A 14,269-nucleotide genomic window follows, 5' to 3' on the forward strand; every position below is an offset into this window, starting at 1 on the left:
TTAACAGTGGATAATAATAACATGCTTTTTGTGTGGCTGTTCTCGGGGTTATGGTAATTGTTTCAGTGAAGTCCACAAAAGGCATAATTGAATGTAAATGGAATAATTAGAAAATGGCTCCTGCAAATACCTAAAGTCTAAACACACTTGAGTTTATATGCTGAACACGAAGGTAAATAAAACCTTTTAGCAAACTGGTCTCTTGCTCTGACTGTTTAATTATTCTTTCAATAATACTTTTACATATGCTGGAATACACACTGTAATATCAAACTAGACATAAAGAATTTGGCAAGTTCTGTCACATCTTCCTTGTCTAAGGCTTTGGTGACGATGGTAGGCAAGGAAAATGGAAGTGAGGACACGGAAAAGAAAAATGTCATGTCTCATATATTCTCCAAAAGACCTAACAACAGTTTGGGTTCTGTAAACAACATAAATAATTAAAACAAAAGCTTTTGAATCATTATTGCCAATTTCATTTTCAATTTACACCATTACTAGCAAAGTTTATATTTAGGTTTACTGGAGTGCTGACAAGAATTCCATAGTCCAAAGGATATTTTTGAGCTCTATTTATCTCAAAAACTCACCAAGCTCATATTACCTCATCTTTTTCTTTTAAATTATCTGTAGGTTTATTCAGTAGTATAACTGCAATCCTTTATATCAGACCCTGTAAATCCAGTTTCTCAGCTAAAGACAGAGCACAGGTTCTTCACTTCTAAGAGTCCACTTTCTCAGGGACCCTCCCAACCTTTTTACAAAGCTTAACTTGCCAATTACAAGTAGACTAAAAGACTGGAAAAGTTAAGCCATTTGTTCTCTTGCATTTGAGCAGAAGAACGTTTAGGACTTATAAAATTAGGAAAATAAGTGTTTTGTTCCAGCTCTAAACGTGAACACAATTCATTTTTGTCATATTTACTCTGTTTCAATTAAGTTACATTTCTCAGGGAGATGATTAAGGTGTAGACTGTCACTGTCCTGTCTTGGATGAACAAAAGACCAAGGGGAAAGTCAGAATCACTTAGGAGAGCAAAGAAGACAATTTATTTTACTCTTCCATTCTGCAAAGAGGCAAAAAACCCCTAGTGAATGGTGGAACAGAAGACTTGTATGTGCTGCTTACAATAGCTGGCTTGCAGAGACAGGAATAAACTGTTCCATATAAGAGTGAGATAATTCTCCCCAGTCTGAAAGAAGAGGTAAGAAGGGTGAGATTATGTCCAGAATTTAGTCAGCCATGTGTTCATGGGATACAGCTACTGCTATGCAGTGTTTATTCTGAAACCTTCCATACCAACATGAAGTCAATTAACAGAGACAGTGCTAATTTAATTTTCTTTTGTTCCTTTTTATTTCTTTTCTATGTTCTTATAGACGTGGACGCTGAATTTCTTTATGTTACTAAGGTGTTCTTCACTGCAATTTTGCTACAGTTGGCAGCTGTCTACATTATGGTACAGCATCATTCCCCAGGAAAAGGTATCTGTTCTGCATATTCAATGGCACATTTTCATTAGCCTTTGCATGTCTCTTTGAAATTACACAAGCTTCATAGAACAATGTCTTATCAGAATAAGCATCATAGACACAATTGCCAGCTGTGCCTTTTTATGAGGAACATACCAGAAACATTTCAGAGAACTAAAAATTTCAAGGACAAGGGCAACCATGGAGGTTTTGTGTTTACAAAATACCAACAGTATAATATCCAGATTATGTTTCAAAGGTTAAAAACAAAAGAAGTTTTCAGTCTTGAGGCTCAACCTTAAAATTGTCTTGATTTAACTGTGTTAAAACCACAAAATGTTAAAATCTTTCTTGAGAAATACTCTCCATTTTGGTTAACCTGTAGAAAAGAGTCTTCTGAGCCACTAGTTACCAGAGTTTAAAACTGATTATCACTGGTTCAATTTTTTCTGTGCACAGAAACTGAACTACAGAGTAACAGTCCTACCTTCTCATAAGGACAACTGCAAAACGATTTTCACTTTATGTTTCTTGGGGGTTTTTTTAATAAAAATGAGGTATGGATTTTTATTTCTGTCTGAAAAATGTAATATTTTTATGCATTAACTGAGATATAGCTTCTGAATAACTAGCACTATGGTATTAACATACAGAAATGTACTTCAAACTAGGCAAATAATGACAGGTGAAACATCAACTCAAAACAGTCATCTGACCTGCATTGAAGAAAAATAAATATCGCTATATTTCTGTCCCAGAGAGAGTCTGGATAGTAGAATCTGAAGATAGCAAGGAAGAACAGATATTCCATAAAAGTGAATTTTCCACAGTCTATTGTTCTCTCTTACCATGGTAAAGTAAGCAGGAATAATAAACACCAGGGGAAAAGGAGAGATAAAATTAGAATACTAAAAAAAAAAGGAAAAAACATTATCTGAAAAACTGTACCTTCAAGAAATTTAACAAGACACTTTTCTGGGCACTGTAGAGACTTTCTTTTTTCTTTTCCCCAGCAGTGTTTACTATTTGTACTTGTGGATATCGACGTTCCATTACACAAAATAGGCATTAAATTACTTGTAGCTCATGATTGCTTTGGAAATTAGCATTATGTTTAGGATGGTTCATAGAAAGAAAATTCTGATTCAAAGCCATTCTAAATTGGTGACGCTTTCTGTGCCTTTTCATGTCCCCTAGCACATATGGTGGGTTTAACTGTGCTCTGCTGCAGTCTCCTCAGTCCAGTCAGAGAAATGAGTTCTCACACTGAACAGACCTGAAAACTAGGACTTGGTTGGCTTGAACACCTGATATCCATCCAGGCAGGGAAAGCATGCAGAGCAACTCTGGATGCTCATTAGCGGAGGTTCTGGGGGAGTCACCTGCTGCAGGATACCCCTTCCCAAAACATCTGTCTATAGGAGGGCTGAACAGCATCACATTCTAACAGTCACCCCAGTCTGTGATGCTGGTGCCAGGCCTCCTGTTACTAAGCTGTGCTAGAACTGTCACAAATCATCATCATTTTCCAGTTACTTTCAAGTACAGAAATGTGCTTTTGTAGCATTTCTCTCTCAACTTGGAGGAAAAAAGGATTTTTACATAAGGGGAGGCTAGATTGCTATCATTGCCTACAACAGTTGGTTGTGATAATACATAGCCCACTTAAGGCTTCTCATGAGCTGGAAACTTGTTTTCCCTCCCCTCTTTTCAGAAACTCTCAGTTAGTTTTCTGCAGGATCAGAAATCCTTCTCATTCATCAAACACAATCTACCCACATTAAGTAAGGATTCAGAAGACTGCAGTGCAGATACTTTCTATTTAAGTTTAGGCAACTCACTTTTGATTGTCTCAATTCTTCCATTCTGCAAATTGGGAAGCAATATTCTTTGAGGTTGTTATGAACATGTAAGTATTAATGCCTGTTAAGAAATCAGACATTGTAAGGAAAGTCCCTGCTGGAAATAAATGATAAGTAAAACTATTACAAGGAAAGTTAAATCAAAAAATTTTTCAAAAGCATTGAGGAACACAAGCAAAATATAAAATATTTGCATCTCCAACAAATGGAGATATAAATATTTGAGTAAATTTAACCCACAAGCTGTTTTAACAGTCTACAGTGTGAAAAAAGGAAAAAGAAAAAAAGAAAAAAGAAAAAAAGAAAAAAGAAAAAAAGAGTCATTGATTACATCTTCGAAAACTTTTAAAAAATCCATCATTTTAAACCATTATTTCAGAATTATTATAAAAATTTCACATAATTTAGTTATCTGAAAGTCTTTAAGGAAACTGACATACTTCAAGGATTTCCTGATTAAGCTAGTAGACAAAAGTGGAGTCAATTGTAATTATGAATCATCTAGATTATTGAAAAGAAAATTTAAGATAATTAAATGATGAAATCTCTTATCAGCCGCTTTCTGGTTATCTGACACATTTAAAGAGACACTAATACAAGTGTAGAAATAGGATTGAAGATTGCTAATGAGAAGCTAAAAAAAAAAGTTTAAATGAAGAATAGACTATATTAGCTATGTTTTTATACACTGGATATTAATGAATGCCTTAACACTGACTCTACAACAGATTAATAAATATTTACATTTTCATGCTATATTTGTAATTTTTAGATCCAACTCTTGTTTTAAAATAAAAAAACTCATGTTTTAAAATAAATAACTTAAACTACATTTGCTTATCCTGTCTATCTTCACAAAGCCATTTGTCACTTTAAAAGGAAAAAAATTGTTAAATGGATCTGCCTAGGATGACAAGAAAGTAGGCTTCATGTAGCAATCAGTGCATCAATATATATAGTTCATAAAAAAAGCCCACACTATATCATATATGAGTAAGCCTTCAGGAACACAGACAAGTGTGAAATGATACATATTAATTCCTGTAATTTACCAGTCCAAATATTCTGTAAAAATTCCCATTAATTTCATTTCTGCTGGGCAAGGTTCTAGATAAGTGGCATGATTATAGCGTACTCACTCACCTTCATAATGAGTTGCTATGGAAAATGGCTGACCAGGGACAGTATCTGTTTTAAAAATTAATCTGTGCCACCAATGGGGTGCTGAACTCACTGGACTCAGGATCAGTTATATAGTTCTCATAACCTTTTCCTAACAAGTGACATATATAAACCTGGTTAAAATCAAAGTCTTTAGAATTTAGGATATTCAAGTAAAGCTCACATTGTTCAATTTTTACTGTCAAAGATGTCAATATTCATTATGATGCATTAGAGCTCAACTTCCTAATAAGCAGATGGAAAACTGGGTCATTCAATTGTATCCTACAACCAGACTCCTTGTAGTTCATCTAGCATGTATTCATCCATGCATAGATTGTTACAAGTAAGTACCATACTGTATCTTCCAATTAAAATATAGTGGCACCTTGTAGTGGGTTTTTTGGAGCAACAGCTTAAGAATAGTTATTTGAGTTATTACATTGTTTTTGGTTTTTTATCAGCTTCCAAAAAAATCCTGGTAGACCTGTAAGCTAAGTGTGTAGATAAACTGAAGTCCCAGTATCTCTGTAGTCATACCACATTAATTTTGTTTTGTAAACAGCAAAAGACATAGCAGACTTACTGCGGATAAGCAATGTGATCGAACTTGGTTGTGTCAAAACAATGCTAGTAGTAGAGATTTTTGATAATACAGAAGGCCTAAACACATTAAGAAGAGCTGAACAAATGATATCCTGGAAGTGAGACCTTAACTTGAGTTAATGTGATGTCATCACATAAACCTCTTGGACCAGAGTCTCTTAGAGGTAAGATAGATACCATTCTCAGGAATCATTTGTCTTTTTTTTTTTCCTGATTGGTATTACATCATATTTGCATTTTGTTAGCATTTCATGTTTGAAGGCACTCTACATGAACACAAAGGTTAAAACCAAAAACAAAGAAAAAATAAAAAAAAGAAATCCAGTTACCAGGGCAAAAGAAAAAGACAGAGAAAAGACAATGAAATATCACAAGGAAAATGGAGGACTTGTGATAAAACTCAGCCTGTTAATAGCAGGTGTCACAGGTTCACAAGTGGAATATGAGTTGGTTTACTGTCCTATAGAAACTGAAATGATCCCTATGCTTCATAGGTAATTTCTAGAATATGACATTCGACTCAGGATTCCTGTAATGTTAGTTTCTAAGAAAAGACCAGGATTCTATTACATTATTTAATAAGAGTTTAAAGTGAATGAAGATGAAAGAATATTGCTTATGTAGATTAAAGAGTATTTATGGCCTGATGAAAAGTTCACGATTTTTCTTGTGTGTTTCAAATTACAAGTAGATTATGTCTTCAGATAACAGGAAGAAGCCACATGTTCGGAAACCTTTCAAGTACTCATGGGGACTTGAATCCATCCCACATACATTGAATCCAGCAAGCATCGTGAAAGACAGCAAGAACAATTTCTACAGATATATGAACAGCAAAAGGAAGACTAAGGAAATCACGGGAATGGTTACAGAATAGGAATGGAAGTCTGGTGACAACGGGCACAGAGAAGGCCAAGTACTCAATATCTTCTTCAGTTTGGATCTTTATGGGTAAGACTGGTCTTCAGAAAGTCATAGACTCATAGAATGTCCTGAGTTGGAAGGGACCTACAAGGATCATAGAGTCTGCCTCCTGTTCCTGCATATGACAGTTCACATCATGTGTCTGAGGGCACTGTTTAGTCTCTCCTTGAATACTGACAGGCTACCATGACTACCTCCCTGGAGAGCCTGTTCCAGTGCTCCACTACCCTCTTATCATATCATAAATATGACCTCTTTTTCACTAAAGTTGTAATTGAACACTGGAAACAGAGAGGTTCTGGAGTTTCGATGCTTGGAAATACTCAAAACCTGACTGGACAACATTCTGGACAATTTTCTGTAGTTGACCCTGCTTTGAATAGACACATTGGACTTGACAGTCTCCAGAAGACCATTCCACCTGAAGAAGTCATTGGACTCAGCAATTCACAATCTTAATGATTCTGTGATTTTTTTAAGTCTATGATTCTATAAGAGATGCCTCTATGATAAGATCACAAGTAATTTTTACTTATCACAAGCATTTTTAACATAGAGATGAACACATAGAATGACTTAGCAGACATGCATATGAGCATTTTCTATTGATCTACCTGAATCTAAATGTCCTAACCAGTTAGCTTGGTTAAAGCATCAAGGGAATAATATGGTTACCATCACTGCATTAGGTTGCTTTCCACACTGTGGTCTTAACAGACAGCAGTCTACCAGCGGGAGCCTGGCAAGAGACAACTTTTGGCGTAAATCCACCATAAAGGTTTGAACTTTTGCCTTCAAAATCAAATTTCTTTGAGTTAGGCCTGTGGTGAACGATGTAGCATAATGAATATTAAAAACAGCTCAAATCTTTACAGATCTTCAATTTTTTCATGCATTTTTTCATGTAATTTTAAGGTAGGATTAAGCATCTTATTTCTTACATCAAAACTCCTGCAGTTGTGGCAAAGAAGGAACTCTAAGAGTTTTACATTACTTTAAGCTCATGTTAGATTTCTTAAGTAGCTGCAAAAACTGTGCATACATTGTATGAAAAGGAAAGAACGACATTCTCTGCTGTGAGAATTTCTGAAAGACTTATCTATGTATAATTTTCACTGTACACTTCAACATTCATAAAAATAAAGTTCTTCATTACAGAGTGGCATTCCTTGAAGAAGAAAAAGCTAAATGAGAAAGCTGATATGTTTATCATCAAGATCAGATACATAATTGGTTTCCTTTCATTTACCTGCAGCTGGGATTTTTCTCAAATTCCCACAATTTTGTCATTCCAGCAGTCAGAGAAAGCTAGTGATTTTGGATAGCAACATGAGGAAGTGTTTATTTAATTTAATTAGAATTTAATTTTTCATAGTACATTTTCTGATGATGTATAATTAATAGAATAGGATTGACAGAGATTTTGACAATTAGAAGCTTGTTGATCTAAGTGGGAAGGCAAGGTGCCTGGTGTTCAATCTAGCAAATTGCTTAATCATAGTTTTTCTGAGCTTAAACGAGTTAAAAGTTCTCTTTCATAAAGCTCATCCTTCTTTCTATGTGTAACCAACTTTTTTTGATTTTTAATGTAGTTGATTTCATATTAAAACCTTTATAGAAGCTACATGAACATGATGTTCTATATTCCTATACCACAACCATGTAAGGAAATTTCCTGTAAGATGAGTCAGTGTAATAGCTCCTTTGGGTTGATTTTATTATTTTTATTGCTGTTGTGATTAGGACTCCAGGCAATAGGCAAAAATGATATATTACTAGACTGGTAGTCAATCAGATCACTATCACTTCAAACATCATTTAAGAAGATCTACTCCTTTTTTTTTTTTTTATTAGTATAATTTATATAGCTCCATAGTTCATGGTGCTACATAGAACAAATCAAAGACAGATTCCCTGCCCCCTAAGAGCTTACAGTCTAGGCAAGTACAAGAACAACAGGAGGAGATAACACAGGCAGGAGACAGAGAGGGGTGCTAAATGAAAAGAATGACAATTAGATTACAGTCACATGAAAAACTAGTGTGTTCACCTTGGTAGTTACAAACTGGGGAGATGAGGTTCTTGAATAACTTTATTTTTAATTAGAACTACATTTTATAGGAAAGCCAGAAAAAGGGTTTGAAAATCAATTTGAATGTGTCAGAGGTGCTTGTAGGAAGGCAGAGAAACAAGACTGGAAGAAAACAGGACACTAACATATCTGAGGTTGGAAAGCAATGATCTTGGTTGTCAGACGAGTCAGCCTCAATGACCCTTTCTTTTCTTATGCATCTTTGAAAATATGACAAAAAAGAACAATTGTTTCTGTATGCCTAAACACAGACTGGTTCTTAATTTGCCTTTAACATTGTATCGGTACACACTTGGCTAAGGCCTCTAATTTGTATCTGTACACATTTGGGGATATATTGGATAACATCTTGATTCCTCTGAAGTGGGGATTTTGAGCCTGCTTTCAATGTAGTCAGTACTTCAATCATGATATTTTGTAATTGTTGATGTACTAGGAGAATCTAATGTATTTGGAGATTAAGTGAAGTTATGTCTAAAGTACTTTATATTTTTTTGTAATATCCTTAATATAATAAAAATACAAGAAATATTTTATAGTATAATCTTTTACCTCATTGTATGCCATAATCTCTGCTCATGATCCCCTTTCCCTGAAAACATTTTGATTTTGTAGAATATCAGGGCATTTCTCCTATTTCTATTTGAGGCTTTGGATTTTGAAGAGGTGTTTTTCTTAATAAATTATGTATTTTCCATTCTGTAATACCAGCTATTTCGTGTAGTAGGGCTAAACAGTGTTATTTGAGGTGGGTTTTTTTGAAGATGCTGTGAATGAAACCAAGGAAGGATTAATACACAGAACCTCAAGTATTATAAATAAGAAAGAAAAGGTTCTTTCAAATCTGTACTGAATTCTCCCACTGAAACTTGAGATAGAAACTTCAGAAAGTAGTATCTCATACAAAACCTGCCAGATTCTTCCTCAATATATTTATATCTGTGTTTATGTAACAAGAGAGTCGTACAAAATGGTCTGCTTATCTCTATAATCAACCAAATCCTCATTTACTACTCCTACATTTATGCAGTCCTAAAATTACATTTGTCCCCTTGAAGGCAACCGTGAGGTTGATGTGGCCCCTGGTGAAAATGGGCTTGACACCCCGGCTATAAAGCACCACATTGATTTCATCCAGCTATTTCGCTCACCATTTTCACTACCACTCCTTCACAAATGACTTTTATCAATAAGCTAAAGGGGTTTTTGTCATTTATTTTGTAATATCCACAAAGTTATCTAACACTATATAACTGAGCTTGTATGTCATAATTGCGTGTCTTGAGAATCCTTGAAGATGGTAGGCATCTACCTTCCTTGAAACAAATACAGTAAGAAAGAAAAAAAAAAAAAAGAAGGAAAAAAGATCCTGTTCATTTTTTTTTTCTCCAATTGTCGTCCACCAAGTAGCACCATATAACTGATAGCATATAACATAGCATCATAACTGCTTTAAAAGTCTTCTCTAGAGTCACAGTCAAGGTCACTCAGAGAAGTACCCATCATTCTGTCCTGAGAAATCAACAGACTAGTTGAGCTATCAGTATATGAAAGCACATGAAGTAGTTATGCACAAATTCTGAATCTTCATGGCCCACATACTCACTTGATTTTATCTATTGTAGCTCCATTGATTTTAATGACACTATAGAAATTCATACTACATGAGAATTTTGGAATTTGGGGCTAGCCATTCAGAGGCCTTTAAAAATGAGGAAATTTTCTTCAGAACTGAGGATTTCCTTCACAACAGTAAGGGAAAAGGAGTACAAAACTACCAGTAGTATTTTCTGCTGCTTTGGGGTTCAACTCTTTGTTAGTAATTTTTCCTTAAATGTCTTAATTTTCTGTGAAAAATACAGAAGAAAAATACTAATACACAACAAAGTAACAGTATGAATTAGTGTCTGATTCTTAAAAAAGCCATCACCCTGCTATGAATCTGTGGAGCCACGCATTTCCAGTCTGGATCTTGAATACAAACCTCCAGTTACTTTGCGTATTTCACTTAATAATGGAAGGCTGAAATTCTCACTGAAATGATAATTAAGCCACACTGCTTCTGTGTTAGGATTCTAGTTCCTTGGGGGACTTTGACCCGATAAAGCATTTGGGACATATTCTGCATTCACATTTACTTTGGCTCACTTAAAGCTTAATGAGAATTAGTCATGGGCATCAAGGTGAGAATGGAATCTTGCTTATTTCAACACCCTTAATGCAGAAAAGAAAAGTTTGTTTGAATATAATACAGCATTTTATTACATGATTTTACAAATTTTATTGTAAATCATCAATCAAATGCAATAGCCATTTTTTTTTCCAATTCCAAACCATCATAATTAGGAGTTTTCATTGTGTTTCGTGACAGTTACTTTCTTCTCCTTTGTATTTTAAAGAATCAACTTAAATATGTATTACATAAGTATACTCATTTTCAGAATCTTTGCTGAAGGTGTTTTTATCTTGTTTATATTTCAGACAAAGATAACCTGTTCTTTGTTATCACACAAATGGGGATGTAACTCTCACAAATATAAGAGAATTTGCTTTCTCTGTCCCTGTTCACAATGGAAATGGCCAGCTCAGTCTCTATGAAGTTTTATGAGAACTGGGTAGTAGACACAAACCTCCCTCTTCCCCCCAAATTTCATGATGTAATTTCTATAATTTGAATGACATATCTTACACTCCTGTGCTACAAAGATGGTGATAAGATTAAATTAAGTCCCAGTAAGTAAACAAGTGATGTCATTACTCACCAAGGAATTATATATAATAATTTTAAAGGTTTTTTATAAAAAAAATTAATCAAATGATTTGCCATGTAAAGGCCATCTTCATAATCTTTTTTCCTTGACATAACAGTCCTACATAGCCCAACCTATATATTTTTTGTTGAGATACAAACAAATTTAGAGTAGATGGAGTTTCAAGACTCAGCATCTGTAGGGCAGTATTTCAAAATGTTATGTCCGGGAACTTACCACAGGCAGGACACGTAAATTAGTTTTGAAGCAGCTAAGAGCCAGATCCTGAAAAAAACTTATCACAATGTGCTGTACTAGCTGCTCTCAGAAATCCTAGCAAACTCTCTGGCCACATGTTTAGTGGCAAGAATCAGCAGGATACGGCACTAACTTGAGGTTAAGTACCAGTACTGAGACAAAGTACTGTACATATGTTGTTCAAATCACACAACAAAAACAAAACAACTAAAACTGACATCATTTTAATTCCTTTTTTTTTTTTTTTTTTTTAATTTTGTGCATTGAATTCAAACAGTAAACTGAGTGCACTTTAACTGTTATCACAACGTGGTCAAGAGGTCTGTGTCTTTTACCATTTACACACAATTGTTCATGACAGCATGTTATCAGTCCAGTGGAAAACAGGGGTGTAGCATGGTAAGCAGTGGTGGTAGTGCACCTATTTTTTATATTATCTAACTTGAAAATATGTCTCTTCTAAGATTCCTTTTTCTTGATAAAAATAGTTTTCACCAAACGTTGGTGGTGCACACGCACTACCATTCATGCTTGGCATCACACCCCTGATAGAAACACATGTTCTTATTTTGTTGATAAAAAGTATTACAAAAATTTCCATACAAAAACTATTTTCATAGAAATCTTGCATTTCCACAAATAAACCTGAACATTTTTTTTTTTGAAAAAAAAAACTGCTCAAGAATTTTGTTCATTTAGTACTATGACTGTATTGAAAAATGCAGTCCTCCTTAAAGTTCTCCACATTCACATCTTCTAGGTGACCCATCCCACTGCCAATATTAGCGAGAATTGCACAGGCTCCATTGAGTTCAATTAGTAGCAGGAACAAGGGTTTCAAAACCCGTTCAGGCTAAAATGCAAGCCCTCTATGTGTGAAATGCACTGCTTCCCACCCCCCTCGCTCTTTGCACAATTAAAATAAAAAATAAGTAATTGCTTATATCTAAAGTTGTAAGATACATTCCTTTGTACTAACGAAACTTTCATTCATCTAAAAATTGGGTCAAAATTATGAATATTTTTGTTGGTTTTTTTAGATCAAAGTTCCAGCCCAGATAAATTTAAGTTACTGATTTTTTTTTTTCTTTTTTAGTTGTTATTTATTTACTTAGTTCAGTGACATAGACAGTCCAAAAGGCAGATGAGCATCATCATATTTATCCCTCTATTCATGGCATTCAAGTTTCTTCACTTTAACATTTGTCCCATCCAGGAAGCTCATGTCGCCTGTCCAGATGGTAGTTTCAGTCTACCAGTAGTTATCAACTCTTCTATACTTGGAAGTTCCAAAGAACATATGGTTTCTTATTCCACTACAGTTCTGAGATATTACTTTTACTAGACTCCTTCCATGGTTAGTATTGTCTTGGACATTTATTCTCCATCTCCTGGCAACCGTTGAACTTCAAAAGGAACCTGTAATTTCTCACTGAGACTGCATTTGAAACCAGCCACAAAACTCACATGGAACATTCATTCATTCAGAATAGTGGAAACCCATGACGAACAGTGTAACCCCGCATAACTTGGTTGATCCATGATGCTTGTGATTCGAGTCTGGCCATTGCAACTGCTGAAATCACAGAGTCTCTAGTTCATAGACACAGCGGCATGAGGTAACTCATTTTATTTTGCACAGGTTGCATATTTCCACAGGAAACATTCTCGCAAGGTTGTTTGGAAAAAAGACGACAGTTTGTGCTTGGGGTTTTTGGCTTCCCAGCTCTATGCCATGGTTTCTTTACCCGGCAACCTTCTGTCGTTAAACGTGTGCATGTTGATAACTTCTTCTGTTTTCACAATAACAGGGGCCTGTGGCTTGTGTTTTAATCGACGCTGACACTTCAGAGACATCCTTAGCTCCTCTACCATGGCACTACAGAAGGACCTCTACGGAGGGACACAGAGGAAGAAGAAAAAAAAACAGTCAGAATTGTTTAGCTGCAAGATCTAGAAGCAGATTCACTCTATTGGCACAGCTCTGTCAGTCCTGAAAGTTTGTTTTGTCTCAACCTGGAGCTCGTAACAAATTGCTGTCTTTTAAATATGCATCACATAATTATTAAAATGACTTATCAAGATGTGATGACTCAGTGAAAAATTCACCTTGTCTCCACAATTATCTGGTAGCTACTGACAATGGATGCATATGATACATAAAAATATTTCAAATAGATGTTCTGTTAACGTAGATTAGTCTTACAGGGTAGCATCTGGGTGTAACATATATATTAGGTATTCAATAAAGTATACTTGACATTCAAAACCCGCCTGGACACATTCCTGTGTAGCCTTATCTAGGTGTTTGTGCTCCAGCAGGGGGATTGGACTAGATGATCTTTTGAGGTCCCTTCCAATCCCTAACATTCTGTGATTCTGTGATTCTGTGATATTTCAAAATTATAATTTCATTTCAGAAATAGCGGTTCCTCAACAAAACAACAAGCCTAACTGTAGGAATTGTAATTAATTTAATGTTTAAATCATGGTAAAACACAGGTCCATTACTCAAAAAAAAAAAAATCTACCCCATTATTTTTGAGATCTGTGTCTTAACACTTCTGCCACTACTATCATTCGTGGGTTATGCATTTGCAAAAAACATTCAGTTTCGTCAATCTTTATGAAGAGCATGTTATCAGAAAAAAACATTTTTTAACATGTTTTCATCAAAAGCTAGATCCTCAAAGCCCTTTTTCCATTTTACAGTGGAAGAAATTTGAAAAGTAGAAGAAAAGCTTCCTTATTCTCTCAGGGTGACTGAATTCTCAACTGCTAATACGATGCTGAGCAATTAGCCTCTCCTGCGTGTGAGCATTGGAGTATGGATGAATTACATAAGTAAGGATGAAGAGTTTCAGTTTTAAAGTTTTTGAATTAACCACTTTTATCACATATTTTAACTGAAATGTTTTCTAGCTAAGGGAGAAATGTATTAACTGAATAACACTCCACAGATCCTGAGGTGTTATGACAAGTCTCTGACAATTGCTCTCATCCCAAGCAAATTGGAGGTATAATCTAACCCTTTGCATTTTGCTTTCTTAATAACAAATATCCAGTCCAGGGAGATGATCTGGAAAAAGGGGGGGAAAAAAAAAAAAAACAAACACACACCTAGAATTACCCTAAGTATC

General features: G+C 35.0%; 1 protein-coding gene across 7 annotated transcripts in view; it reads right to left on the minus strand.

Moving 5' to 3' along the window:
* Positions 1–8,103: 8,103 nt before the first annotated feature.
* GRIK2 (glutamate ionotropic receptor kainate type subunit 2) overlaps positions 8,104–14,269 on the minus strand; it is a 431,302-nt gene continuing 425,136 nt past the window's right edge. For 6 of the 7 annotated variants that reach the window (XM_071806698.1, XM_071806700.1, XM_071806696.1 and 3 more), the window contains one exon: positions 12,877–13,022. In XM_071806698.1, the coding sequence (XP_071662799.1) occupies positions 13,009–13,022 (14 nt within the window). In that variant the 3' untranslated portion in view covers positions 12,877–13,008. Of the gene's footprint in view, positions 13,023–14,269 lie in introns of all 7 variants that reach the window. The other variant, XM_065834051.2, reaches the window with a different exon arrangement.

The sequence above is a fragment of the Patagioenas fasciata genome, chromosome 3, assembly GCF_037038585.1.
Source record: "Patagioenas fasciata isolate bPatFas1 chromosome 3, bPatFas1.hap1, whole genome shotgun sequence".
Taxonomy (NCBI): Eukaryota; Metazoa; Chordata; class Aves; order Columbiformes; family Columbidae; genus Patagioenas; species Patagioenas fasciata.